Source organism: Carassius auratus, chromosome 28 (assembly GCF_003368295.1).
Source record: "Carassius auratus strain Wakin chromosome 28, ASM336829v1, whole genome shotgun sequence".
Lineage (NCBI taxonomy): Eukaryota > Metazoa > Chordata > Actinopteri > Cypriniformes > Cyprinidae > Carassius > Carassius auratus.
The window spans coordinates 14,639,458-14,667,435 of NC_039270.1; the positions used below are offsets into that span (position 1 = coordinate 14,639,458).

At 37.6% G+C, this 27,978-nt stretch overlaps 1 protein-coding gene across 1 annotated transcript in view; it reads left to right on the plus strand.

The window, feature by feature from the left end:
- The window catches only part of LOC113046929 (inactive phospholipase C-like protein 2), a 69,997-nt gene that overhangs the window by 35,386 nt on the left and 6,633 nt on the right, over positions 1–27,978 (plus strand). The window contains exons 2-5 of the mRNA XM_026208078.1: positions 10,790–13,279; positions 20,350–20,553; positions 22,336–22,411; positions 27,819–27,928. Coding sequence (XP_026063863.1) covers positions 10,790–13,279; positions 20,350–20,553; positions 22,336–22,411; positions 27,819–27,928 — 2,880 coding nt within the window. The remainder of the gene's footprint in view (positions 1–10,789; positions 13,280–20,349; positions 20,554–22,335; positions 22,412–27,818; positions 27,929–27,978) is intronic.

Below are 27,978 nucleotides of genomic sequence, written 5' to 3' on the forward strand. Positions count from 1 at the left end.
GTAGATTTTTAACATACAAATGTGAATAACACAACACACACACACATACAAAGGCACACCATACAGACACAAGGGAACTGTTAAACTCCATTGGACAAACAGCTATTAAATGCCATTACATTGTCTCTGTAGTAGTGTATAACAGCAAGAAAAATACACAGTTGCATGTGTGAATGTCAGATAGATGAGTGGTTTCTGTGCACACGTCAGTGTAAGCAAGTGGCTTATTGTATTTATAAAATGACGGCAACATCAATTTGATTAAACACATTGGTGTTCTTCAAAAGAAATAGTTGCTACTAATAATAATTAATAATAATAGTATTTATGTTTAGATTTGCAACCATTTTTTTTTGCCATATAATATAGTTAATCAGTTCACTGTGGGCTTTATGTGGGTGGCAAATAAAATGATTTGTCTAACTACAATTAAGAGTCAGTCAAACTGTTTTATATGCAGAGGTGTTAGAAAACTGTTTTTAGTATAGTGTTCCTATAGCTCCAACTGAGTGACTTGAGGTATGATAAGGTCATGGGTCCGATTCCCAGGAAAGCCTAAACTGATAAACTGTATACCTTGAATGCACTGGGAGTCGCTTTAGATAGAAGCATCTGCCAGATACATGAATGTAAGTGTATATAATGGAACCATTATGCAATATAAATATCAAGTCAAACCATTAGGCTTTTGCTTTCAGAAGTGACACAGTGTCTAAAAAGCACACCCACACGCTTGAGACCATGCTCAGATCCATTTACACAGGCCAGTCATTTGCCTCCTAAGGGATGATTCCATCAAAATGCATGTACTGTTTGACCAATCAGAAAACTCTAAAATATCATGCTGGAATTGGGCCAGGTTGGTGATCTCTAAGAAGTTTCTGTGAACATAATCTGTGTAAGTAATTACTGACTCAGAACAGGTGCTTACTTGGAGTTAACCTAATTCCAAACTTACACAATTCACAACCAATTAAAGCACTGCTAAACTGAACGATTAAGTGTTTGTTGGCAATATACAGTAAAATTTCACAGAATGTCATGAGGCAAATAATCACAGGTATTTGCAAGTCTTATCGACTGTCTAAACAAAACATGCCAATGAAACATTTGCATCTAATAATGGAAAATAGAAGAGAGAAGAGAAATTGGAAATACACAACGTCGAGAGACAGAAACTTGTTAAAGGATTTATATACGCCTATAACTCCGCAGAAACTTGATTGCAACCTGCATTGCAGCTAAAACTGAAGAATCACACCCTCTCTCTCACAGACACACCATAACTGATTTAAAGGCACTGAGATAAAGCACACACTGACTGTGTGCTGTGCAGTGAGCACATACATTAATTCACGTACAAATGTGATTGAGCTAGTACGACCAGTGCGGTCTCACAAACAGCACTCTAATTTGTCCCTTTGGAGTAGACACATGCACAAGCTGGAAAAATATTAAAAAAAGAAACCCAAAAACATGAGGCATATGCACAGCAGATAACATGAGAGACCCCTCCTATTCCTATCAACATACACACACAACCTATACAGTGGGTATGGAAAGTATTAAGACCCCCTTAAAAATTTCACTCTTTGTTTTATTGCAGCTATTTGCTAAAGTCATTTAAGTTCATTTTTTTCCTCATGAATGTACACACAGCACCCCATATTGACGGAAAAAAAACAGAATTGTTGACATTTTTGCACATTAAAAAAAGAAAAACTGAAATATCACATGGTCCTAAGTATTCAGACCTTTTCTCAGTATTTAGTAGAAGCACCCTTTTCATCTAATACAGCCATGAGTCTTTTTGGGAAAGATGCAACAAGTTTTTCACACCTGGATTTGGGGATCCTCTGCCATTCCAGATCCTCTCCAGTTTTCTCAGGTTGGATCGTAAACGTTGGTGGACAGCCATTTTCAGGTCCCTCCAGAGTTGCTCAGTTGGGTTTAAGTCAGTGCTCTGGCTGGGCCATTCAAGAACAGTCACGGAGTTGTTGTGAAGCCACTCCTTCGTTATTTTAGCTGTGTGCTTAGGGTCATTGTCTTGTTGGAAGGTGTAGCTTCGGCCCAGCCTGAGGTCCTGAGCACTCTGTTGAAGGTTTTCATCCAGGATATCCCTGTACTTGCCCGCATTCATCTTTCCCTCTATTGCAACCAGTCGTCCTGTCCTTGCAGCTGAAAAACACCCCACAGCATGATGTGCTGCCGCCACTATGCTTCACTGTTGGGACTGTTTTGGACAAGTGATGAGCAGTGCCTGGTTTTCTCCACACATACCGCTTAGAAGTAAGGCCAAAGAAGTTCTATCTTGATCTCATCAGACCAGAGAATCTAATTTCTCACCATCTTGGAGTCCTTCAGGTGTTTTTTTTTAGCAAACTCCATGGGAACACAGCTGGACTCAAATGAAGGTGCAGAACCATCTCAAGAATGATCAGAAGAAATGGACAGCACCTGATTTATGAGTGTCACAGCAAAGGGTCTGGATACTTAGGACCATGTGATATTTCAGTTTTTCTTTATTAATAAATCTGCACAATTTTGTCAACAATTCTGTTGTATTCCTGTCAATATGGGGTGCTGTGTGTACATTAATGAAAAAAAAAAAAGATTTTAGCAAATGGCTGCAATATAACAAAGAGTGAAACATTTATGGGATCTAAATCTACACATTAGTGTCTAAAGTGTGGATATTAGTACCTTTTGAAAAGGTATCACCCCATTGACAGTCTTGTACCATTTTTTCTGAGAGTGTAAGCAGGGTTTACATTGAAGTGTTAAATGAACTCTTCTGATTTGTCTGTTTTGACGTGCATGTTTATAAAATCATCAGTAACATTTCAAAGTGTAGACGTCAGAATCATGTGTCCTTCGTGGTAACGTAAGAAATTAACCTCTTTGAACTTTATCATGTCATGTGTGTGTGTGTGCGTGTGTCCTTTGCTGTGATTTGAATCAATTTCACAAAGTAATACCATGCACAGCTGTTTTTTAATCAAGTGAAGTTTTTATCAAAAACACAGATATAAGTCTATGCACCGGCTCCTTTTTGATATTCACCTGTTCATTATTCTTCAAATGAAGCAATTAGCCTTCCTACCAGCAAACGTCCATGTGTTTGTTTTTATTTTGAGCCACAGTACGAAAATAACTCTTTATGTTGAATATTTAACATAAAGAGTTAAGAAGTTACTGTTTAATTTCATTGCTGTCTTGGAGTGACAATAAATGCATTAAAGAGATTTTTTTCTTTCCTATAGTCACATATTAGAAGGAACAGATTACTGGACAAGAGTATGCACTGTATGTGTATTCCTGTAGCAGACACAGACATGCTGACACTGACTCGTGTAAATAGCTGTGAGTGAAGACAGTCGTGCTGCTTCTCATGTCTTGTGTGTGGGTTTGTGGAGATATATGTTCTGTTATCCTTTGACAAAGGTCAGTGCACAATCATTCTCTGTCAGCTTGGTGCACTCGCACCCTTAACCTCTCTGTCTTCTTCTCTCAGTTATTCCTCATCACATGGACATGCTTTCAAACATGCGCTGACAGTGTCATTCTCATTCAGGAGCAGTCTCCATGAAGACACCCTTCAGCAGTTCAGTGCAAACACAGCTGTGTTATGAAACAAGGCTAATGTGCAGACGACCCTCACGGATCCACTCCCAATAACATGCACATGGCTTGGTGAAATAACTTCCTGTGCAGCGATGCCAAAATAATCCAAGTGCCGAAATAAGCTCAGAATTTTCCAGGAAATGAAATACAACCCTCCACCTTTTGAACTAAGTTGCCTGGTACCAGATATTGCCTTTTCTGAGTTTGTTTTACTCATTTCATCAGTTCTCTAGCACAAATCATTACAAGTCTGTTTGAGTGTAAATAAACACACGTTGCTTGAAGTTGAGATGTTGAAATTGTTTGTTTGAGCATTTTTACTAGAAACATTGGTTTAATTAGCAATGCTTTGGGACAAAACTATCAGTTTTCAAATAAAAATAAATAAAAATAAAATAAAGCTTAAATACAAATAAAAACACATATAATTTGTTATGAAATGTTGCAAATGTATGTCATTAAACACATAACCATGGATGTCATCTACACAAAACATGCTAATTTTTTTTAGATCAACATCATTGAAAGATAACTTCCAGTTCAGAGAGAGTAAAACGTTGTTCATTTACCACTCTGATGGATTCAGTGAGGATTCACTAATTTAAACTCCTGAGGTTGTGTCTCATTCCTTACCAAAATGTAGTATAATTCACGTTAATTTTATTAAGTGTAATTACGTATAGTTCAAGTATATTTTTAAGTATACTTTATGTAGCAAGTATACAAATATCAGTGTACTTAGAAGTGTACTGTTTCAATAATCCTTGGGACTAAATTGGCCCACTTTCTAGTATATAAAAGTATACTTTTAACTATACTTTAAGTATAACAGAAGCAAATTAGTTTACCTCTATGTTTGTAGTTTGTACTGCAATTATACTAAAAGTGAATATAGGTATACTGATAGTTTTCTAATTAAACACTTTGTACACTTTAAAGTATAGTCTCAATAATCTACTAGTCTAGTATAGTGTTATACCGCAAGTATAACTCATACTTTTTTTTTTAAGTGAACTTTACATCATACTTTAAGTATACTACTCTGTCCCTATTTAGGTTTGAATTTGTATATATTTTGTTACATGAATATGTGAACATACAAAACATCCAAAGAAAGGACAGGACATCTGCTTGTAACCAAAACATTTTATTCTAGCTTCATGCATTATTTTTTAAACACTTTAATGTGGTTAAGTTTCATAAAAAATAAAGAAATAACATTTTAAACAAAAAGCTGAAAAAAGACTATGAATTGGATTCAGAATGATAATCAAAACGTAGACGGAGTCGATCAACACCTCAAAGCTTGATTGTTATTATTACCTCTTCATCGGTCGACATTTTATTCCATAACGTTAAAGTTTTGATGCCGTTTCATGTCAGATGATCATGTTACATCTGTTGTTTCTTTTTCTTCTTCACTTGTGTTTTTTTTAATTATGTGCATAAGATATGTACTAGCGCCCTCTACCTTATAATAATGAAAGGACGGATTCTAGGAGCAGAAGTATAGCTCAAATTTATTTAGACTTTTTGTAAGTATAAGTCAAGTATACTTAAATGTCATTTTAAGTACTGTATATTTTTGAAAAGTACATAAAACCCATTTCCGAGAAGTACATAAAAAGTAAACTAAAAGCATGCTTTCCTATTTTAAGTTTAAAAGAAGTATACTAATAGCACACTTGAATAAACTTATTTTTCGTAAGTGATATTTGATGAATTGATGAAAAAAACTGTATCAAAAGATTAAGGTGTGTAAAATGTGCTACATTTCTGCTTCCATTTTTTGGTTATTGTCAGTTTCGTTTTTAATTCAATTCAAGCTGTAAGCTCACATTTGCAGCTCAGGTAAAATACCTGAAAAAAATATTGACATTGCATTGCAGAATCAACTTCAGTATTATGTGCTTAGAACTAACAAACTAAATTCCACAAAACTGCCATTTTCAATTAATGCAGCCTTTAAAGTGTGGTTTGATAGTGTGCGTTCATATGTGTGTAGAGTTCATGAAGATTGGCAGTACATACTCGTATTGGCTGTCAACAGATGTCTTCATCAGAGGTGGGTTGATGTGATGTGCTGAAGACTCCCCTGGTATTTCTCCCTGCGTATGCTTCGACCTGGAGAGACTCCAGAGAAGGAGTTCATACTTAGATCAAGTAATCAGATCTATTTGATGTTTCTTTTGGCAGTGAACACATTCATATCTCTGATCTTCTGTGTATGCATGCTGTTTTTGCTGGTATGAGATCGGTAGTTTCTTATCTGTGAAGAAATTGTATAGCTTTTACTGAAGCTGAAGACAGCAACTTTTGACCTTTGATAGTTTAAATATTGCTGCACTTTGTATTTCTTTCTTTAATGTGTGCTAAAGCATGCATGTATGTTTAGGTGTAATTGTTTTTTCCTTTTTTTTTTTTTAAAGGACTCAGTGGTCTTTATCAGAGGTTATATGTTAAAAGCTTGAATTAAGTGGCATACCTGCTATCGGTTGCTCTTTCCTGTCTGTTCTGTATTGATTGCTGTGTTACAGATTACACTGACCTGTGTGTGTTGTACTTTAGATGGGTACTTTAGATTTTATGCTGAGGCATTTCCTTTCATACATGCACGTGCTTTGTCTTGCACCATTTTCTCTATATCCCTTAATGTATATAATTCTAAATTTGTTAATGTTTTAAAAAATTTTTAGCCTATTGCCACTGATTTGCACCTGACATCCCTGTTAGGGATAAGTAGTGCCAATATCTGTTTATATCTTTCCTGGAAAAGACAACATGTGTTGTTGTTATGCTCTGTAGAAAATTAAAGGAGCAGTAATTAGTTTTCTTTTTCTAGTCAATGTTGGTTGATTATGGAATGATATGGAAGCTATATTTATCTTTTGTTGAGTAATAGTGTATAGAAATTACTTTTTCATTATGTTATTTTCAGATAGTTCTTGTTCTGTTCACATCCAGCAATACTGATATAAGCCTAGTAGGGGTGTAACAGTGCACAAACATGGTAAATAAGCATAAAATTGCTTTTTTATTATTATTTATTAGTGGTTTGCTGAACAATTTGTTCTTTCTTTAAAAAAAAAAAATTATAATAAAAATTTTATTAATGAAAAAAAAAAGAATCGACCTCAGCTCTAAACCGGTGGTTCCCAAACCAGGGGTGCGTTTCCCAAAAGCATCGTTAGCCAACTATGGTCGCAAATTCCGTTGTTACCAACATAGTTCAACGATTCGGTGTTTCCCGAAACCATAGTTCAAACGAACATTCGCAAACTGCATCGCAAACTTGTGTCGTTGGAACGACAGCTCTCCACCTGTGGTTAGAGGCATAGTTCATCGTTAGTTTGCTGTGTCGACGTCATTGATTGCGCCGCACCTGGGCTGTGTTCTATTCAGAGTTATCAACCCTGTGCCCTATTCCTTAAGAAGATTTCACCATCCACTATGAGTGATTTAAAAGACTTAAAGTTGTGGTTTAAGTTTATCACATAAATCGCCTTTTTATTATTATTACAAATTCGGTTTGAAACTATATAGCAGCGTGGCCCTCACGATTATTCTCCCTCCAAAGTGCCCTCTGAAAGCATTAATCTTGCCGATTAGAACGCAGCCATTGTTTCATTTGTGCGAAGAAATGGTGAGTTTGTCAAGTGAGTTATCTTTGTTTAATTTTAATTTTAAAACATTCCAAAATACATATGTCTCATATAACAATATTGGTAAAACAGTGTGTTAGAGGTTTTTACTTATATAAAATGTTAACACTCAAATAACAGTATTTTTATAGTAAATTCATTTTAAATTTTAAATGAATGTACTTAAATAAAGTAACAAAAATTGTATAAATAAGTGAGTGATTTTGTTGTTTTTACAGAATTAGAATATAGAATACTCTCTACAAATGTGTTTGTGTGTGAATACATATATATATAGAGAGAGAGAGAGAGAGAGAGAGAGAGAGAGACGGTATACACTGTTTGCAAACGTTTTTTTTAAATGTTTTTAAGTGTTCATTTAATACATATCGGCAAAGAAACCAAATATTTAACAGAAATTATGTCAGATTTAACAAATGGTTTAAACTCTAGTGGTGGCTAGATGCTGCACAGGTGACAGAACGTATGGGCGAAGAGGACATGTCTCCAGCAGCCAGCTTTCATCAAAGCCATTCACCCTCTTCAGCCACCTGCAAACTGCAGAAGTGTCCCACACAAAAGAGTCATGCGTGCTTCCATCACCCACCCATTAGGCCATCACCCACCACCTCCATAAATTTCCAATAGCATAATAATGCAGTGTAGCTAACAACTGAATTTAAAGCGTTGTTTCTTCTAATTGCCCTCTGAATATGTGAAGCCTGATGTTGAAGGGCCAGACTGGGGAGGGCCTGATGTTGGAGGTCTGGACTTTGAAGGCAAAAGCCTGGTTGATGCACATGTATCCATATCTCCAAGGATCCTTTGATTGCAACAGGCCCCAGGATGGCCAAAACTGTCTCTTCCTCTGTATGGAGAGGAGGAACTGAACTAATACCCCATCAGTCTTGTTTGCTTCCCTCTTATGTGCCACAGCCCTCTGTTTTGTCACACTTGCGAAGTCCCTCCACTTATTCCTGACTTTGTCTGGGCTTTGTCCATATCCATACCTAGCATCGTTTATTTTTTGAATGATTTCAGCCCAGATTTTATTTTTGTCAGCATTTGTAATGCTATTTTTCAGCTTTGAAAATAGCTGGACTTTACTATTTTCCACCACCTTGTCGAAAAGAACTGCAATTTCAAGCATTGAAAATTGGGGTTTTTGTGTCATTTTCATTAACACGTCAGAATGGCAAGAAGACATAAATAGGAAAGATTGAGCAAAATAAGCAATCCACAACAGTAGCTTACATCAGTTTTTCAAAACCCATCTTTTCAATTGTGGTTAAGTAGCCTATCAATATTACATAAGAAATAGTGTTTATCTGAAATTTGATGACACAGGTACGATGGTTTCAGGAAACAGTCATGACTAGGTCGTTCGTTTTCATAAAGATGCATCGTACTATGGTGGTTAATCTGCGAGCTACGTCGTTGTACGGGAAACGCACCCCTGGTCGTGGAGGCACCCCAACTCTGCAAGTTTTGCATGTCTCCTTAATCAAACACACCTGATTCAGGTCATCAGCTCATTGGTAGAGACGCCAAGACCTGGAATTGGTGTGTCAGAGAATGGTGACATGCAAAATTAGTAGTTTTTGGGTACCTCCAGGACCGGGGTTGGGAACCACTGCTCTAAACTATAGTGAGCCCTTTTACATTATCATAAGGTTACAATTAACAACACAGGCCAAACCTAAATTCAATTACTATTTATTTTAAATTAGGGCTGTCAAATGATTAACATTTTTAATCAAATTAATCAGAAATTTTAGTGGATTAATCAGGATTAATCACTATTTGCAATTACACCTGAATCCTAACAATTTTTTTTTCTGAAATGCATACAAAAAGATAAATAACAGGACACATAATTTTCATGTATTGATTCATCAATATGTGGTTCTTTTTTTCTGAATTTCAAAAGTTTAAAATTTACTTAATCAAATTGACCTGAGCACTATATCAAACCATGCCATTTAACTACAGATAATGTAAGAGTTTTAGGTGAACCAGTGGTTAAATATAGACACATATCTATGAAATTATGCATAGAGAAACTCGAAAGAATGAACTCAGAAACACAAACATGCGCCCTCTGCACTCTGGGCACTCTTGTTTTTGGGAGGTGTTCATTTGCTCTGCCACAATACTTTAGGATCGATATTTTCATGTTCTGAAGGCTTCAAGTGCCAGTAAAACCAAGTAAAAATGCATATCCTTTTCCAAACAGCTGTAATTTTCGCTGCATTGCATGTAGGCGTTCTGCGCATGCGCAGTGTGAAACACAGGAAGAAGCTCCAGCGTATCAACTACCAAAGTCATCTCTGTTTATCGAGCTTGGCATGAATGTATTTGAGAGTAACTCGGGTAAAACCTTAAGCTTCTTCTGTGTTTTCGTCGCGGCGCTCGCCACAGTTTTTTACAATCTTGAGAATTCAGAGATCGACGAGACTTTTCCTGACCTGAATAATTTGTCACACTGCGCATGCGTGAAATGCGTTAAAAAAATTGACGTACTTAACGACAAACAACTAATTAACGTCGTTAACGCGCTATTTTTGACAGCCCTATTTTAAATATAATAATCAACACTCAACTTAAAAATAAATTGCATACAAACATATAAATTGCACATAATGCAGTTTTTAAATTTACTTATAAAATATAACATTTATATTTGTTGTTAAAATATATCCATTTACACAGTGGCTGTCATAAATTGTTTCATAATACATTTAAGCATACATTAATAATTAAGACATCACTAACAGGTAAAGTAAAATATGAGTAGATAGTCTAATATGTAGCGAAATGTTCTTCTCTAGACTTCATTTCTCTAGCGAACTAGAAAAGCTGTGGACACTGATGACTTTAAGTTGCTAAATTAATTGCTTCATGACATTTTGTTTGCAAGCTGTTTTAGTGATGTCTTTCCATATTTGAAACACTGATTGAGCGATTCCATTAGACATGAGATGTTCTTTTATTTATTTTACTCATTAAAACTAGAAGTAAACAGGAAGGGAAGATCACGCTGACTCACTTGTTGTCGCTCGTTTGAAATGAGGCGTTTATACAGCAAACTGTCACACCACATCACAGAACGTCAAAACTCCATTTAATGTTTGAATTTCCTGAAAGAAATGAAAATGATTTGAAAGATGAGACTTTCTTTCTTATCAAAAGCAACAATATATGAAACTGGAAATTTCGAATAAAATTCAATTTGTGCAGTGGTTAAAACATTGCTGTATGTGTTTCTTTGGTACGAATTCATGTACTGTTATAACCCAAAGCCTAGGCTTTTCTCTGATTTTTAATCTTCAGCAGGTGTTTGATTGATGCCAAAGTACCAGAACTTTTAACATCCCTAACTCAAGGCTTGGTGATTTTTAAAATATGCAGTATAGTATGTTCCATAGCTTTGATAACCGATATAAGAAACGATTATATGTATTTGCTTTTTAGATCGCCTGTGTCAGATATACTTATCGGCCTTCCTTTTACTCTTTCTGCAGGATGGTTCAAAGCAGAGGCAGACAAGAAAGAAGACTGTCTCATTCAGCTCCATGCCAAGTGACCGCAAGATGAACAGCACAGCTGCCTGCATGGCCTTCATGATGGAAGGCTGTGAGATGAAGAAAGTGCGCTCCAATTCCCGCATGTACAATCGTTACTTCCTGTTGGACCCTGACATGCGCTGGCTCCGCTGGGAACCATCGAAGAAAGACTCCGAGAAGGCCAAGCTTGAGATCAAGAGCATCAAAGAAGTTCGATTGGGAAAGAAAACACCCGTCCTACGCAGCAACGGCCTTTCGGATCAGTTCCCGGATGAGTGTGCATTCTCAATTATATACGGAGACAACTATGAGTCCCTGGATCTGGTCGCCAGCACAGCAGATGTGGTGAGCACATGGGTGATGGGACTGCGGTACCTGGTCTCATACGGGCGGCACATGGTGGGTGTAGTCGAACCTAGTCAACCCAGTTTAAGAACGTCTTGGATTGGGTCTGTGTTTGAGCTAGCTGATCCAGAAAGGCAAGGGCACATTGACCTGTTCCGGGCCACCCAAATCATCAAGGGTCTCAATCCTGGCATGAGGGAGTCCCGTATCGAACTGAAGTTCAAAGAGCTACAGAAGGCTAAGGATTGCTATGGTGAAGGCATTGATTTAGACACATTTGTAGAGGCCTACTGTGAACTGTGCACACGTCCTGAGATCTTTTTCTTGCTGGTGCAGTTCTCCAGCAACAAAGAGTACCTGGACTCCAAGGACTTGATGCTGTTTGTGGAGGTGGAGCAGGGAGTCGAGGGAGTCACAGAGGAAATGTGTCGGGAGATTGTGCACAAATACGAACCCTCCGCTGAAGGACGTAACAATGGCTACTTGTCCATAGATGGCTTCACACACTACCTCCTGTCATCTGAGTGCCACATTTTTGACCCGCAGCACAAGCATGTTTGTCAGGATATGACGCAGCCCCTTTCACACTACTACATCAACTCTTCCCACAATGCCTCACTTTTGGAAGATCACTATTGGGGCTCGTCAGACCTCAGCAGCTACGTGCGGGCTCTACGCATGGGTTGTCGTAGCCTGGAGGTCGTAGTCTGGGATGGCTCTGACTGTGAGCCTGTTGTCTATGTCGGTAGCTCTGTTGCCTCCCAGCTGGCCTTCTGTAAAGTTCTAGATGTCATTAACCAGTATGCCTTTGAGAGTTCAGAGTATCCACTTATCCTCTGTCTTGTCACACACTGCAGTGTTCCCCAGCAGAGGGTCATGGCTCAACACCTGAAGAAGATCCTTGGGGACAAACTGTATGTTGATTCTCCCTGTATGGAGGATCACTACTTGCCCTCCCCTGAAAAACTCAAGGGAAAGATACTCATCAAAGGGAAGAGCTTGACTTCAGACTTGCAAGACTCTGAAGGGGAGGTCACGGATGAAGAAGAAGGCTTTGAGATGTCCAGGAGAATGATGGGTGGAGACGATAAGGACCAGCTCAATGGGATTGGCTGCAAACGGTTACGACTCTGCAAAGAACTTTCAGACATAGTCACCCTCTGCAAGTCTGTTCAGTTCCGTGACTTTGAGACATCGAAACGGGAACAGAAGCATTGGGAGATTTGCTCATTTAACGAGGTTGATGCCAACCGCTTTGCCAATGAGTTTCCTGAGGACTTTGTCTCCTACAATAAGCGATTTCTTTCACGGGTGTATCCTACACCCATGCGCATTGATGCTAGCAACATGAATCCCCAGGACTTCTGGAAGTGCGGTTGCCAAATCGTGGCCATGAATTACCAGACTCCAGGTCTGATGATGGATTTAAACCTTGGTTGGTTTAGGCAAAATGGCAACTGCGGCTATGTCCTGCGTCCAGCTATAATGCGTGAGGAGGTGTCGTATTTCAGTGCCAATGCTCGTGACTCACTTCCGGGAGTCTCAGCCCAACTTCTCCACATCAAGGTGATCAGCGGTCAAAACCTACCAAAGCCTAGAGGCTCGGCTGCTAAAGGCGATGTGGTAGAACCGTACATCTATGTGGAGATCCACGGAATTCCTGCAGATTGTGCAGAACAACGCACAAAAACTGTCTCTCAAAATGGTGACAATCCCATTTTTGATGAAAGCTTTGAGTTCCAGATCAACCTTCCCGAATTGGCTGCTTTGCGTTTTGTTGTTCTTGATGATGACTACATTGGCGATGAATTTATTGGCCAGTACACCATTCCTTTTGAGTGCCTGCTTCCTGGTTATCGGCACGTACCACTGCAGTCACTTACAGGGGAATTTTTACCTAACACCACGCTGTTTGTTCACATTGCCATTACAAATCGTCGAGGTGGGGGAAAGGCCCATAAGAGGGGTCTCTCTGTGAGAAAGAGCCGCAAAGCAAGGGAATACACCTCCACTAAGACTACAGGGATCAAGGTGGTAGATGAGCTCTTCAGGGCATCAACCCAGCCACTACGGGAAGCAACAGACCTACGGGAAAATGTGCAGGTATGAATTTGTTTTTGTTTTTAGAGTCAGTGTTTTTAAGAGTCTGTTTGCACTGAGACATTTTTGAGAAATTGATGCACAGGCAGCAACCACTGATACTGAAAGTATTACTGATATTTGTATTGCTTCAGGTTCATTAGATGACACTGTCAAATGTTCTTTTCTCATTAGAGAGCAAAGTTAGGCAGGGGCTTGTTTAGAGTTTTCGGGGTTCTAAGCAAATGGTTCCCCATTAGTAGAACTCTCATTCCTTCCTCTTCACATTTAAATAAACCAAATAATAAATGTTAATATATATTTGTTATGAAATGTGAAACTTGCTTGCAATGTCATATGAAGGTTTCACGAAAGAAAAAAAATTCCTCCCTTGTCGACTGACATCAGCTGCCTCTTCCAGCTTTCACAAGCTGCCTTGGCCCTACAGGCAGTTCAAGGGAGGTAAAGGATAGGATACAACAAGGATATAACAAGGATTATAACAACGTGGTATTGAAAAAACATACTTAAAAGTGCCTGTGTATGCAGGGACAGTTAGAAAGTAAAAGAAAAAAATGATACACGAAAGAAACCAAGTGGAGGCTTTTCTTGTTGAGCTCATTAGTAATGCCCTTAAAACCGGATACCCGATTTTCCTCTCTAAAGATGTTTTCACATATTTTTTTTTATATTTGTGCTTTTACATATCAGAGAATTCAGTGAGACTGCAGATGTTTCTCAAATGCTAAAATGTTAATCAAGCTTTGTCATTGAAAAATGGTGGAGGAGTAAATTTGCAAGGTTATGAAGGCAATACATCATTCCTGTTCATGTCATGAAAGATTGGATCTGGATGCAAGCTGCAAATAATATTGATTTCAAATGACTCTTGCTCAGCAGATGTAACGTTGTCCTCTAGCACATGGTCCTAATTTAAGAAGACTAAAACCTCAAAGGACATCCCATTAGATGATTAGAGACAGAAAACATATGGCCAACTTGAGCTGTCCTTCTGCTCTGAATCTCTCCTCTTGTCTTTAAATTTGTGCACGTATGTGTGTAATTGTGTTATTTCATTTGCCAGGATGCATTTTCTGCTGTTTCTAGACCACTGATCTGTGTTTTTGCATACTCTTAATGTCTTGCATTGTCAGTTTCTCTTGTTTTGCAAATGTTCAACTAGTTTTATATCTTGAAATGTTTCTAGTGTACTTTAATTAAATGTAATGAAAGATTACGTTTACATTTGGCAAACTATTGTAAAATATACAATACTTATAGTGCATTTAATGTTTACATACTATCTTTTAAACAGTCTTTTGCTTGATTTCCTGCTGATATTGGATGTTTAATACTGTGTATTTTTACAATTAGATTGCCTTTGCCATCATCTAATGCTCATTTAAAGTTAATCTTTTAAAAATAATATTTTAACATAATAAACACTGTTAAAAGTGATCCTAAGCAGATTTCAAAATGAATATCTATTTTTTTGTATTGTGCATTATAATGATGATATAAATTCGCCAATGTATTAGTTATCAATAATGATATTAAAATGATTGTCAATTTTTGGTATTGACTAGAATTGTAATATACAGTAGATGCATCCAGTTCTTAAATCATGTTTTATTAAAAAGTCTCTTTATTAAAAATCTAATGTATTTTAGATAATTGTGTTAAATTACAATTGAAAAAAAAGATAGTATTACTGTACATTAAGTTCCAATTTATTTAAAACCTATTTAAGAAATCCGGAATTTAACCTCCTAAAAGTTGCTGTGCAATTCAACCGTTTCCTATTAGTTGGTTTCTCCACTGATTACTGATGTGAGAAACTGATCCGTGTCCACTAAAGAGGAGAGAAGAAGGGGGAAGGGTGCAGGAAAACACTCCTTTCAAGTGTGCAAACAGTTAAAGGGATCAGTGATCAACTCCAGTCACACACTGCAGAATGTGTGTAGGGTTTTAATGCTGCTATTAAGAATGCATGTGATGTATAAGGCTTTATTCCGTCCTGCTGTATCTTGGAATAAGATCAGGGAAGATGAGTGCAGAGCACCAGCATGCATCAAGCGGCAGGTGATCCTGTAATTTGCAGGATGTTATTCTGGTCTATCATCATTTGTAAAGTTTCAACATCCAGCTGTCTGCTGCTTCCTCTTTCCCCGTGTCTCTCTCATACACTTAAACAACAAGCAGTCTTCATGGTCTCCATGGTGTCATAGCAATCCCACAGGAAACACTCTTTGTGTAGACTTATCTGTCACTGATGTGAACAGCACTCTCTCACTAATGAAATAACTTCAGGACACACACACACAGTCATATGTGAATATGCAGATGATTATATTATAGTTCTCTGGTATGCATACTTTAATGTTTTTATTTTTGAAAGCACATCTTGAACTATTTTAGTCTCACAAAGCCATTTGTTATTGTGGCTTGCATGTCAGTTTTAAATTTGGCGCTATTAGCCTTTTACGAGAAAGTGATCTTTCAATGCAGGGTATTGCAACCATATTGAAGCATGATTCTAATCTTAATCTGCTCTGCTTTAAATATGTGCATATTAGCGTGCACAACACAGAGAGTTTACTATGCAAACTGTCTTGAGTCAGCACTTTCGACTAGCAAAACATTAACATGCATTTTGAGACTTAGTGTTATAACTGTGTCTAAACCACAGAGCCAGTACAGTAAGTGAATGAATTAGACTTGTGCTGCAGTGTTTAATAGGTAAATATGAGTATTTCATGGCCATAGAGCGACAACTTTATGCTTCAGCGGCAATAATAAATCACAGCTGTCATAGTGTGAGAACTGGGAACTATAAGAGCATATATGGAGTTTCATGATAATGAACTTCTGCTTTAACTGCTTTTTACTAGGAAGATTACATTTTACATAACTACTAATGTATAGGGCAGTCTTTGTGATCTGATAATTGTGCTAAGCCATTTTGCATTCTCAGACTTTGTTAGCATTAATAAGAAAGCCAACTGGCGAGTAACACTGCTTCATGTACTCGCCAGCACTGATTTTAGCATGCATTTGGCACTTGACAAAGTGTTAATTTTAAGCCCTGCTATAAGGTTACTTTTTTTTATAGCTCTGGAAACAGATGAATTGTTGGTTCATTAAAGAATGCAAGCCATATGACTTTTGTATAATACCAACTGATTCACTGAAAAGATCTGACTCAAAATAGCCATTTGTTCATGAATCAGAAATTGCTAATTCTCTCCTGAACATGCCAAAAAGAGCTAGAGCAGATGTCAAAGTGTTTAGTTTGCCGTATGGACCACTTTTATGATGCTTTAATGGTGCTTTTATATGAAAAGCTCCGGTCTAATTTGTAATTTTTGTTTTCATTTCACCTTTTTTTTAAATGCCATAAAATATATTTAAATGAAGCACACCATTGTGGCCCCCTTTTGTTTCACAAATGAAAGAAAGCAATAGGGATAACACAAGGGAAAAGTTAATGATGTATTTACATTTCTGGGTGAAATAAATTCTCTATTTGTTCTCCATTTAAACTAATGTGTCTAATAGAAACAACTAAGATATTAAATCGATCTTTGTTGTCAATTCCTAATTCAGGTTCTATATAATCAAAATTCATTAAAATTCATGATTCTCCATGTTCTCAGTGACTCAATTTGTACCCAAACCTATGATGAAAATAGTTTGTATTTACACTACATCTCTGATCCATTTTCACATTAGAGCTCAGCTAGCGTGACCCCCACCCCCTCTTCCTGACCCATGCAAACACAAACACCCTTGTTTTCACAAACACAGGACGAAGTGTCTGGAGCACATTATCCGAGCGTGTGCCGGAAGCGGCTCTTTCCCGCGCTCTCATGGCCTGTGCCACACAGTTTGTGTGTGAATTCAATTATGGAATTTGTACTATGCAGCAAAGAGTTCATTAAACTGAATATAACAAATACTGTATGAAAGATGAATGGAGGGAAAACGAGTGCATTAGACAAAATAGAAGAGCTCTTCTCATGTATACGTGTGGGTGGGTGTTTGAGACTGCTGATAGCTCTCTCATATGAACAGATAGTCCAAGTCTGTTCCTAAACACCTATATTTAAGCACACCACTCATTTCTCTTACACGCAAGCGTCAGTCTCAGTTATAAACATCTGTCATTTTGCTGGCCATGATAGTAGCTAGGTGGGTTTGTGTGAGCACGTTTTGGTTTCCTGTTGGGACCACATTTCTGAGAATGTCCCAAGGGAATAGCAAATTCAGTTGAAAGCGTCTTTTAAGGGTTGTCACCACAGGGAAAACAGATTAATAAATGCTCTAAATATAAATTCATGTGTGTGAAAGAGTATGTGGTTGCATGTGTCTTAAGATGGTTGTCGGCTTGACAAATGCTGTTATGACAGCAAAACCAGAGCATTGTTAAAGGAATGGTTCAGCCAAAAATGATGCATCTGTTATCACTGACTTACCCTCATGTTGTTTCAAACCTGTCTGAAAGATATTTTGAAGATTGTTTTGAAGAGCTGTTTTTGTCCACGCAGTGACTGGGGACCGACTTCAAGAGTTTTCAGGATATCTCCACAATATCCCACAGAACATCTTTTGTGGACGACTTCTTTTCATCTTCTTTAATTAGACAGCTCTGAAGTGCAGTATGATAAGGTCTGGATGTTTGTCTCGAGTTTGTGGTGTTTTTCAAGTGTCTAGCATGTATGCAGACACAAACACCCTCTGGATCTGGGTATGAGGTGTTTGAAGTCTGCACAATTTTCGGAAAAATAACTAGATGTGTTAAAATAGTAGTTGTATTATAAATAAAAAAAATTTACTATTGTAAAATAAAAGATCAAAATATTTTATTATTATTACAACTATAAAATTACCATAGTAATCTATACGGCTTAATTTGTTCATTTCAGAAATGTCAATCATTCAGCTTTTATTTTGGTGGAAACCCACAGGAAGACATTAAAGCTTATTTTTTGTTGACAAAAGCAGTTTTAAGTGTTTCTCAATTAGGGCTGCAACAAACTATTGTTTTGATAATCAGTTAGTCTAACGATCATAGCACATCGTTTATTATTTCACAGATAAATCAATGGACTTTGTTCTATAATCAGCTTTTAAAATTAGTTAAAATATTGAGTTACACATATACCTACTTAAAAAGGTAAAGGTAAAGGTAATCACTTCAGCTTGTGAAATTTTCAAAAAATAAATGAAATGTAAACGATTAGTAATATATTACTATAGTACATTTACAATTATTATAAAATAAGTTTTAAAGGTGCAATTGGTGATTGTCTTAAGATTTTTTATTTTTTTTTGTTATGCTGGTTAACCCTCTGGGGTCTAAGGGTATTTTTGGGGCCTGGAGAAGTTTTGTCATGCCCTGACATTTGTGCTTTTTTCAGTTTCTTATAAATATCTAAATGGGTAAAGTCTAATCTCCCTGTAATCAGCACAAGCTGGGCTATAATAATATGTGTAATGTATGTATGTACATGATTGTGTTTTTTTTAGAAAAAAAAAGCGTCTTCAAATCCCGATAGCAATCATTAAGTTGTGGTCTAAATGTATTCATTTATTTTGAGAAAAGTGTAGGACGATACATTACAACGCACCTGGTTTGCACAGACAGGATACGTCATCAGCGATGTCACCTACGATATGCAGACAGAACAGAAATTAACGGCAACCATTAACAACCTGATTTTCCTTCCTGGTATTGTAGTACTTTTACTAACTGTGCTATAAAGTTTTCTCACGGGTGAATGACACATGATGTGTTGTAGTAATGTTGTGTCTGGTCGTCAGGTTTGTGTGTGTATGTGCCTTCAGGGGCGTGGATCTATGTTTTCAGTGCTATCAGGCTAAAGTTAGCATTTTCCAAATCTCTTACTGCACCTTTAACAATACATTTAAATGTATTTGTCACACATGAGATGACATAGAAATATACCATTAAATTAACTGTATGGAAAATAGCTAGTGCAAACTTATCTACATCACTATGATCAGATGCTTTCTTAATTGCTGTTTTCACACCTCTGTCATTTTTGTTGTGTGTTATTTTTGTTATTAAGAGGAAAGATGTCCAATAATCATTTCAGCCCTATTCTCAATATATGTTGCATTCCCAAATGCACATTGTACTGTATATGCAACCCAGATCTATAGATTCATAGATGGGTGCGCGAGGAGCAACATTTACTGCGAAAACCAAGCCTCTCTGAGACACTGAAAACATAGAATTGCTTTTGTGTAAAAGAAAACAGTGCTGCGATTCACAGTGATACACAAAGCACATACTTGCACTAAATCATATCGCGATGATTTCATTTTACTTCTAAATAATCGTGAAGCCCTAAGGTGCTCTCTGTGTTTGTGTTTGTGTGTGTGTCAGGAGGCCAGGGAAACAGCATTGCTATCTTCAGTGTCAAAGGCTCACAAGCAGCTGTCCACCCTCACACTCATGAATCAAAACACTGGCTAGCTTGATACTCTCATAAGACACACACAAACACAGCATCAGTCTGCAAATAACCCAAAATCCAAGTAGTCTGAGATCCTAATGTCATGGGAACTTAAACCATGCCGCTCTTCTCACAAAGACCCTCTGTGTTTACAGAGCTCTCATAGAAACTTCATTTTTTTCCTCAGATGTGTATGATATCATCCCTAATAATTTCCTGAACTAAGGCAACATTGTTGGCAAAAGCAGTTCTCAGACTCTCGGTGGTGATTTAGTTCTTCAGCATTAGTTACTTGAAGGCAAAGCTTTGTCCTTTCTGTGACTCCATGAGCTGAATGTGCTTTCATTACGATCTAGTGCGTGACTTTGATCCAGCCTCCAACTGACATGTCCTCTTGTGCACATTCTACAATTATTGAGCAAAAACACTGGCAAACCCTTGGTTTCAGGCAAACAGGAGCTTCTCCGTGGTCAGAGGTAGATGTATTTGAACAGCGTTACACTGTGTGCTGTTGCTGTGGGTAATTGCACATTTATCTTGAATGTGAAACTGACCTGCAGTTTTCATACATGTTACTAAAGCTAATGTCTTCTGTGCTATCTTTTTCACCAGAATGCTATGGTGTCGTTCAAGGAGCTCTGCGGCTTGACTCCGGCAGCTAACATGAAACAGTGTATCCTGACTGTGTCCTCCTGGCTGATGAACAGCGAGCGAGCGCTGCGGGTAACAGTAGATCTGAGCGGGGCCTACCCCACCATGGAGGCCCATGGCCCCGTCCCAGAGCTGCTGCGTAAAGTGCTCACCGCTTATGACACGGTAGGGTGAAATTCAACAGCGTGACCCTGACTTTATGTGACGCAATGTAAATAAATGTGAAGCGTTAAACTATGTTAGGTTGTGGTAAATACTGCAGGAGGCAACATGATGGTAATACATGAGCTTGAGTATTAATAGTTGTTCTGCAAAACTGAACAAAAATAGGGTCTTTAACAATCAAGATAAACATACGCTGTGTATAATCATAAATCCTGAATATGTAAATCAGAATATAATGTTATAATTCCTAAATACACTTTTGCAAATCAAAAAATGTTTTTGTTAATCCAAAATATATGAATATATATGGAAATATTCTGAATCTATAGTTGCAAATCTTCATATACTGTCATCAATCCTGAATATATATAGTTGTAAATATGTATAAATGAACATATGTGCAGAATATAAATTATATTTAATTAAATACGATATATAGTCATATATCCTGAGTACGCAATTCAGTACAGTCATGTCATACAGTATATCGAGAATGTAGTATATTGTTGTATTGACAATCTGAACATAATTTCAGAAAACCCAGAATGTTTGTCATAAATCCAGAATGTGTAGTTTTAGTAATCATAACAATTTAATAATCTGACTGTGTGGTTGACAGTCTGAATATAATGTCATAAATGCTGAAACTATAGTTGTGAATATTAATATATAGATTTAAATTCTGAATGTAAACGTGTCTATATATGTTTGTTTTATATTTTAATGTATGATTTATACTGTACTTAATAATAAATCAAGATATGTATTTATAAATGGAAATATTTATTTGTATAGTTATACAGCGTGTAGATTAACTGCATTTATAAGTTCATAGCCTACAGCAGAATAGCTGCAGCATTCTGCTCTTTCTTGCTTGCTCCTTTATAATGGGACTTTACTACAACAGATTAAATTCTGCAGAGATGTGAGAGTGTATTTGATTGTATTACACACACACACACACACACACACACACACACACATACATACAGAGAGAGACTCCATACCCTCCAAAGCTGCTCTATCACACCCTGCCGTGTATTTTCCCTTTCATGGCACAATTCCATTTTGATATGAGTAGACGTCCTCATATATATTGTATGTAGGAATGTACTGTGTCTGTACTGTGTGTGTGTGTGTGTGTGTGTGTGTGTGTGTGTCTGCGTGTCAGTGCTTGTCAGCTTAAGATTGGCTGTGTAGGATTTGCACTTTGAATTAGGTCTCTATGAGGGTCAGACTGTTTTTCAGGTATCAAAGTATTTATTAGACAGTGAATCAGGAATGCATTGCCTTACCTTACAGTAGAAATTCTGAAGAATTTTCTGACAAGCAGCTTAGACCAGCATGATATTTTTGTGTTGGTCCAGGCTGGTTTATAATGTTTAGCACTTTCAGGTTCACAATATACAGATTTACATTTTAACAAACCAGGGAGTGGAAAGAGAGACAGCCATGCTTAATGCCTAGGCAGTTTAACAAATGTGTATAATGTATAACAAATACACATAATATATTGTATACTGATGTGTGTATGTTCTTAATTGATTCTGAATTTGGCTTTAAACAGTATCATTGAACCAGTAGCAATAACAAAAGAGACGACGAAAGGAAACACATCTTATCTGGGCTGAGGAATGCACCTCAGTCTCTTCTGTCAATAGAGCTTATTACAAGTGTGTTAGGGTGTGAGTGTGAGCTTCTCTGGGGAGGACATTCCTGATTTGGAAGTCTCACTTCCTGCTGAGACCTGACTTCCTGTTTCCTGTTTTTGGTTTCCTATAGATGATCCAGACGAGTCGCACACTGATCGAATCAGCCGATGTCGTGTACTCTAAACTTACACAAGCACAGCGAGCAGGTAATGTTGCACAAACACACACATACACACATCAGCTGTGAGATTATCAGTGCAAGCGCATCGCCGGATGATCAGTTAATTACAGTATGTCACAATTAGGCATTATTAATGACTGTGGTGTTTTGTCTGTTTACTATTGGAGCAACAGGAAACAAACTCTCACACACAGTTTCTTGCTCAGTTAATAATCAGTGAACCCTATAATACTCTACTCTGTAGCTGATGTGAATATTTCTCCAGAGAACAGTGGAAAACTACGTTTTTCTGTCTTTTTGCATGTTTTGGAAAAACATATGAATCATCTGACCTCCTGTGGACAGTATTGAATAGCCTGGGGGATTTTTTACCCACAATAAAACACAAATACCAACCGACACAATTGTCCATTATTTTGAAGTGATGCAAGGAGGCTTGTGCCCTAAAGCTTTTTACTATGTTCACATAGATAAAGCTAAGATTCGGGCAAGAGAGAGAAAACATTTTAATATAGCAATGTTTTTGTTTTAATTTAATAAAACAGACCTTTTTATTTATAATTTATCTCATAAATTAATAAAAGGAAATGCCACATGGGTCATGCATTTCCATGGTTTTTAAGCAGAAAGGGGGTGTTGAATTACACTAGATTAATAGAGCAACATTTCATAAGACACAACAGAGAATACGATATGATATGCACTTAAGGGCCTCTGTTTTGTTAAATAGTTTTTTGTTTAATTAATTAATTAAAAGTACACAAGCATTCAAAGTGTTGAGGTTTTGATGATATTTTTTTTATATATGCTCACCAAGGCTGCCTTTATCTGATCAAAAATAAAGTAAAAACATTCTGAATGAAAAAAATATTCTGAAATATTGCAAATTTAAAAGAAATGTTTAACATTTAAATAAACTGAATCCTTAAATCTTAAATTTCAAATTAATTGCATTTTTTTTCATGATTCTTTCATTAATAAAAAGTTGTTTTGTACAATGTAAAAGTCTTTATGGAGACTTTTGATCAATTTAATGCATCCTTGCAGAATAAAAGTATTATTATTATTATTCTTTTATTTGCTAATGCAAAACTTTTTAATGTTAGTGCACATTCTATTGTGAAAATATAGCATTAAGTTTAACTTGTAGCAGTAAGTTTGTGTTCTTTCGATACAGCTAAAGATGTCAGTCAATTCTCAACATCTGAATTTGCTGCGCAGCATTCGAAACGTGAAACTGCTAAACATGCCCTTGACTTATGAATGGAAGTCGATCAAGTGCAATGTCTAGTGTGACGGCGGCCTTAGGCATCATAACACAACACAAATTAATCTGTAATTATTACTGATACAAATCTGAAATTAATTTAAAAAATATCTGCGAAGCAATAAAGTTCATTGTGCTAATTTGGCTGCCAAGCTACAGTGTGTGCATTAATACAGAATGCCTGCATTAATACGAGTGTGTTTATTGTTACTTTACAGCAGTTCAAATGCAGCTCATGCTAAATTTGGAGAAATCCATTTTATAACGTTGCCTCAGAACACCTGGTAGGCCTTGTGTCACCATGTTAATGGAGAAATCTGCTTTAGAGAGCAGTAGAGCGTCAGTAAATAAACAAGATTGGTGTGCTCTAGCGCTGTCTCCTCGCCCACTCTTTCTCATCTCGCATTCTTCCACCTCCCTCCATCTATCTCGCGCCGGCGGAGAGGTTGAATCACACATTTGCTAATGACCTTCTCTGCTCTTACTGGTTTTGAATCAAAAAGGAACATGTTTCCACAGCACTCACAGTCTCTCACATTCTGCCGTGGATCTGGACTTGTCCGGCTGAGTGTCACAGCTGCCGATCTGAAGCGTAATTAGCAGCGTGAGGGGAGGGTGGGCAGCTGTTTGAGCTGAGAGCCTTGTCCAGCACATCTCCATTCTAATAAACACTTCCGTCAGACTCTGCTAATTAAATATGAGTTAAGTAATAATGACGGAGAGGATTGAGGGATAGGACAAGTATAACTGTCTGTTCCTGCTCACGTGTTCAGAGGATTGTCATTTCTCATGGTTGCGTCAGGACAGAAATATGCTCTTCACCTCCCTGGATGTTTACATGCATTCCAATTTCTGTCAGGCTATAAGAATAATGTGCCTTTGTAAATGTCTTTAAATAGTTTAAAGACAAAATAGTTTATTGCAAAACTGTATTGATGTTACCATAACCTTTTTTTTCCCTTGTTTACTGGCACCTAGTGGAATCGAAAGAAACTGTTAAAATTTTGGATGTTTTCTATCAAATTAGACCATTGTTATCAATTTACTCCAAAGTAGGGTGCTCTGTGAAATCCAGGTATGCCAAAATGCAAAATAAAAACAAATAATAATAATTCAAATATGCTGCAGAGTTGAAGTGGTTAAGGAGCATGTACTGTAGGGAGGAAATCATGATATCCCAATTCTCGATGTTAAATCCTGGCTTCAGAAGGGTAGAAACTTGTCTTGAGTTGTGAAATGTACACTTTAATAATAAAATGATTCCAATAATGTAGAATTATGATACATTTACTATATTTTTATCTGGTGTTTGTGTGACTCATCAGAATAGATCTGTGACCTGTTTGTAGTTTGCAATGCTTCAGGTGGATGGATGGATGGATGGATGGATGTTTCAGGCCTAGCTCTCACACTTAATTGAAATGCATTCGTATTTGCATTCACCCACACATGCATGCATATAAATATAACTACATGCATACATAATAATCTACTTAACGTTTTTCAAGAACTCAAATCATCTACACATTTAAAAGCCTATTCACCACTGCCCATAACTGACAGAATCTTTCTTTAATTCATCGCAATCGCTCAATCCTGTACTTTATCCTGTTACTTTAATCCGGTCCGACATGTCTTCCCTTAATCCTTTTCTTCATCCATCTCTTTCTCTTGCCTTTATCTTGACACCTCTGACTCAAAGATCCCATCCCACACGCAAACATGTCACATCCGATCGTCCAATCAGAAGGTGGCCTATTCCAAGAGGATCACCATACATCACCATTACCATAGCAACCACACTTTAAACGTGACAGGGCAAGTTCGTCTGTCATAAAACACTCTCATCTGTATCAAACTTCAAAGGCTTGCAGACACAAGCACATGTAGCTGTCCTCTCACTCGCTGACACCTCGGAAAAGTACATTGTGTGGAAATGATGGAATCTGTTGTTATTTGCAGCCCTATTACTCCTTCCTTTTCACAAAGCCTCGCTCGTTCTGTGCCCATGAAAATGTGGAGCTCATTTAGTTAACAATGTTGTCAGAATACTGACATTCAGTAAGCAAATAAAATTGCTGTTTTCTTGTACAGCTTTGCACTAGTGGCCTCGGGGCCAATGTAAAATCATATGAATGCTGAGCAACTGCAGCCAATTTATACTTTCAAAAAAAGAGTATTTATGACTAGCTAGCCTAGTCTCTTGGCATAAAATCATCTTTGGCAGTGGAGACGAGAGGAGCTGTTCTTGGACCAAGTCCTAGCTGAGCAAAGTGGACCGTGGGCAGGTGTTAGGGAGTGTTTTGACACCTTCAGGCTTAGCACCTTAAAGGGAAGGGAAGTCTGAACTTGCACAAATACACACTCAGACGTTTCTCTTACACGTGTGCACTAGAGCCCGCATCGTATCTAGCATTTCATTCAGGATGTCACAAGCACGTGTTCTGTAGGTTTGTGGGTGCTTTTATCCATGAAAGAGAGTGTGAAAACCAGAGTAAATGTCAAATAGGCACCAAATTTAAGAAACCGAAAGTGTGAAAAGTGTGTGTGATTAGAGCACTACATTGCTGCTGCTGGTTCTTTTACCCTTTGTATGTCATAGGATATCCGTTTCAGTCTCACAAAAAAAAAAACTAAAAAAAACTTCATTGTCCAATAGTGTAGAAATGCATGAAGCACCACTCACACAGAAGCCATGTTTAAAGGTGCACTAACCGAGTTTTGCCAAACAATGTTGATATTTGAAAGCACCAAACCAAACACACCATAGCCTAACAAGATCTCACCCCTATTTTGATATCTCTGCCCTACACGTACATACACAACCCTGGCATAATGACGATCGTGGAAACAAGTGAAGATGACTCACAAGCATATTCAAGCAAAAGCCAAAACGGATAAATTGTGCGAAACAAAGCAAAATCAACGTTAGTCACCTACCAAGAAACAACGCAGCCTCAGTGTCTGATTCCAGGCCTTTCCGCCTCTTGAGTTCCGCTGGAAAGCTGCTCTGATATTTACACGGGCCCTACCTCTTGTCTAATCGTAAGCCTTCGATTTAATGTTTCGTTCCTCTGATATTTTCCTCTTTTTATCTTCCAATTCTTTCTATCTGTAGTCGATCTGCTAATATCTGTCGTGTGCACTCAAACTGAATGCTCTCTTCACTCTATCATTACAAGACACGCCCCCTTACTGCTGATTGGCTACAAGTGAATTTAAAAAACATTGCTTAGTGCACTTTTAAACTACTTTTAAAACAAATGAGCTTGCACAGAAGTAAATCTGTCAAGGAAAGTTTTTGCCCTCATTCGAATCTTCCGATCGTGCAGTAACTATTGTAATGAAGAAAAAACGTTGTATTACCTGTCGTTCACTTTTTTATAAATAAGTTATGTTTATGTTTTTATGCCTGTATTGTGAGAGGACAGGAAAGTGTTGCGTGGAGAAGGCATGGCAGGATCACCTAAGGAACTCTTAGGTTCCCATGAGCACAGTTGTGCTATATGTTAACGCATAACCACCAGGCTATCTGCACAAACTGTCTTTCACTTTTAAGGGTAAACATTGCTTTTCTCTCTTTAACCTGAAACATATTTGTGACAGAAATCCCCAACAGAAAGTACCTTGAGCTGCCACAGCACTTGATGGGGATCGATGGCTATTGCTGCAAAATGAACTTTTGTTTAGTAGGCAGAAAACATCTTTTTGATAGAGTGTAGTCTGATCTGGTCTGGTCAACATAAACAGCCCTTTCTTATCTGCTGTCAGATGGGCTCACTGTCTCTGAGATGCTGTTAACAAACATTTGTGATTCGTACAGTCAGCCTTTCATCAGCTCGATTGTTTGAAGCAGATACTTTTTATTTCCACATACTGTTTTCATTTAAGTTCGTCCATCTGTCCATCCATCCATTTGTCAAAGTGCTCTGTTTGTTTTTTTCTTGTCTGTGTGATGGTTATGAATGATATATATGGAGTGAGTCACGACTGCGATTCGGTTGCCCTGTGGCAGCGTGGCAGAAAACAAAAACACAGTTTCTAACAATAACAATACGCCCATATTACTGTGATATCTTTGCCCATATGTTTACAAAACATATTCTTGAGGTCCACTGTATGCTGGCTAGGAATTATAAAAGATGTTGCTCTATTGGGCTTTCAGGATTGGACTTTCATGAGGATCTGCATCGGATCGGGGCGAGAGAAGGACTGAAAGGGAGGAAGTTACAGAAGGCCATGGAGAGTTACGCTTGGAATATCACTGTGCTGAAGGTTTGTACCTATTCTTTATGTTGTGGATTGAGACATGTATACACCAGGGC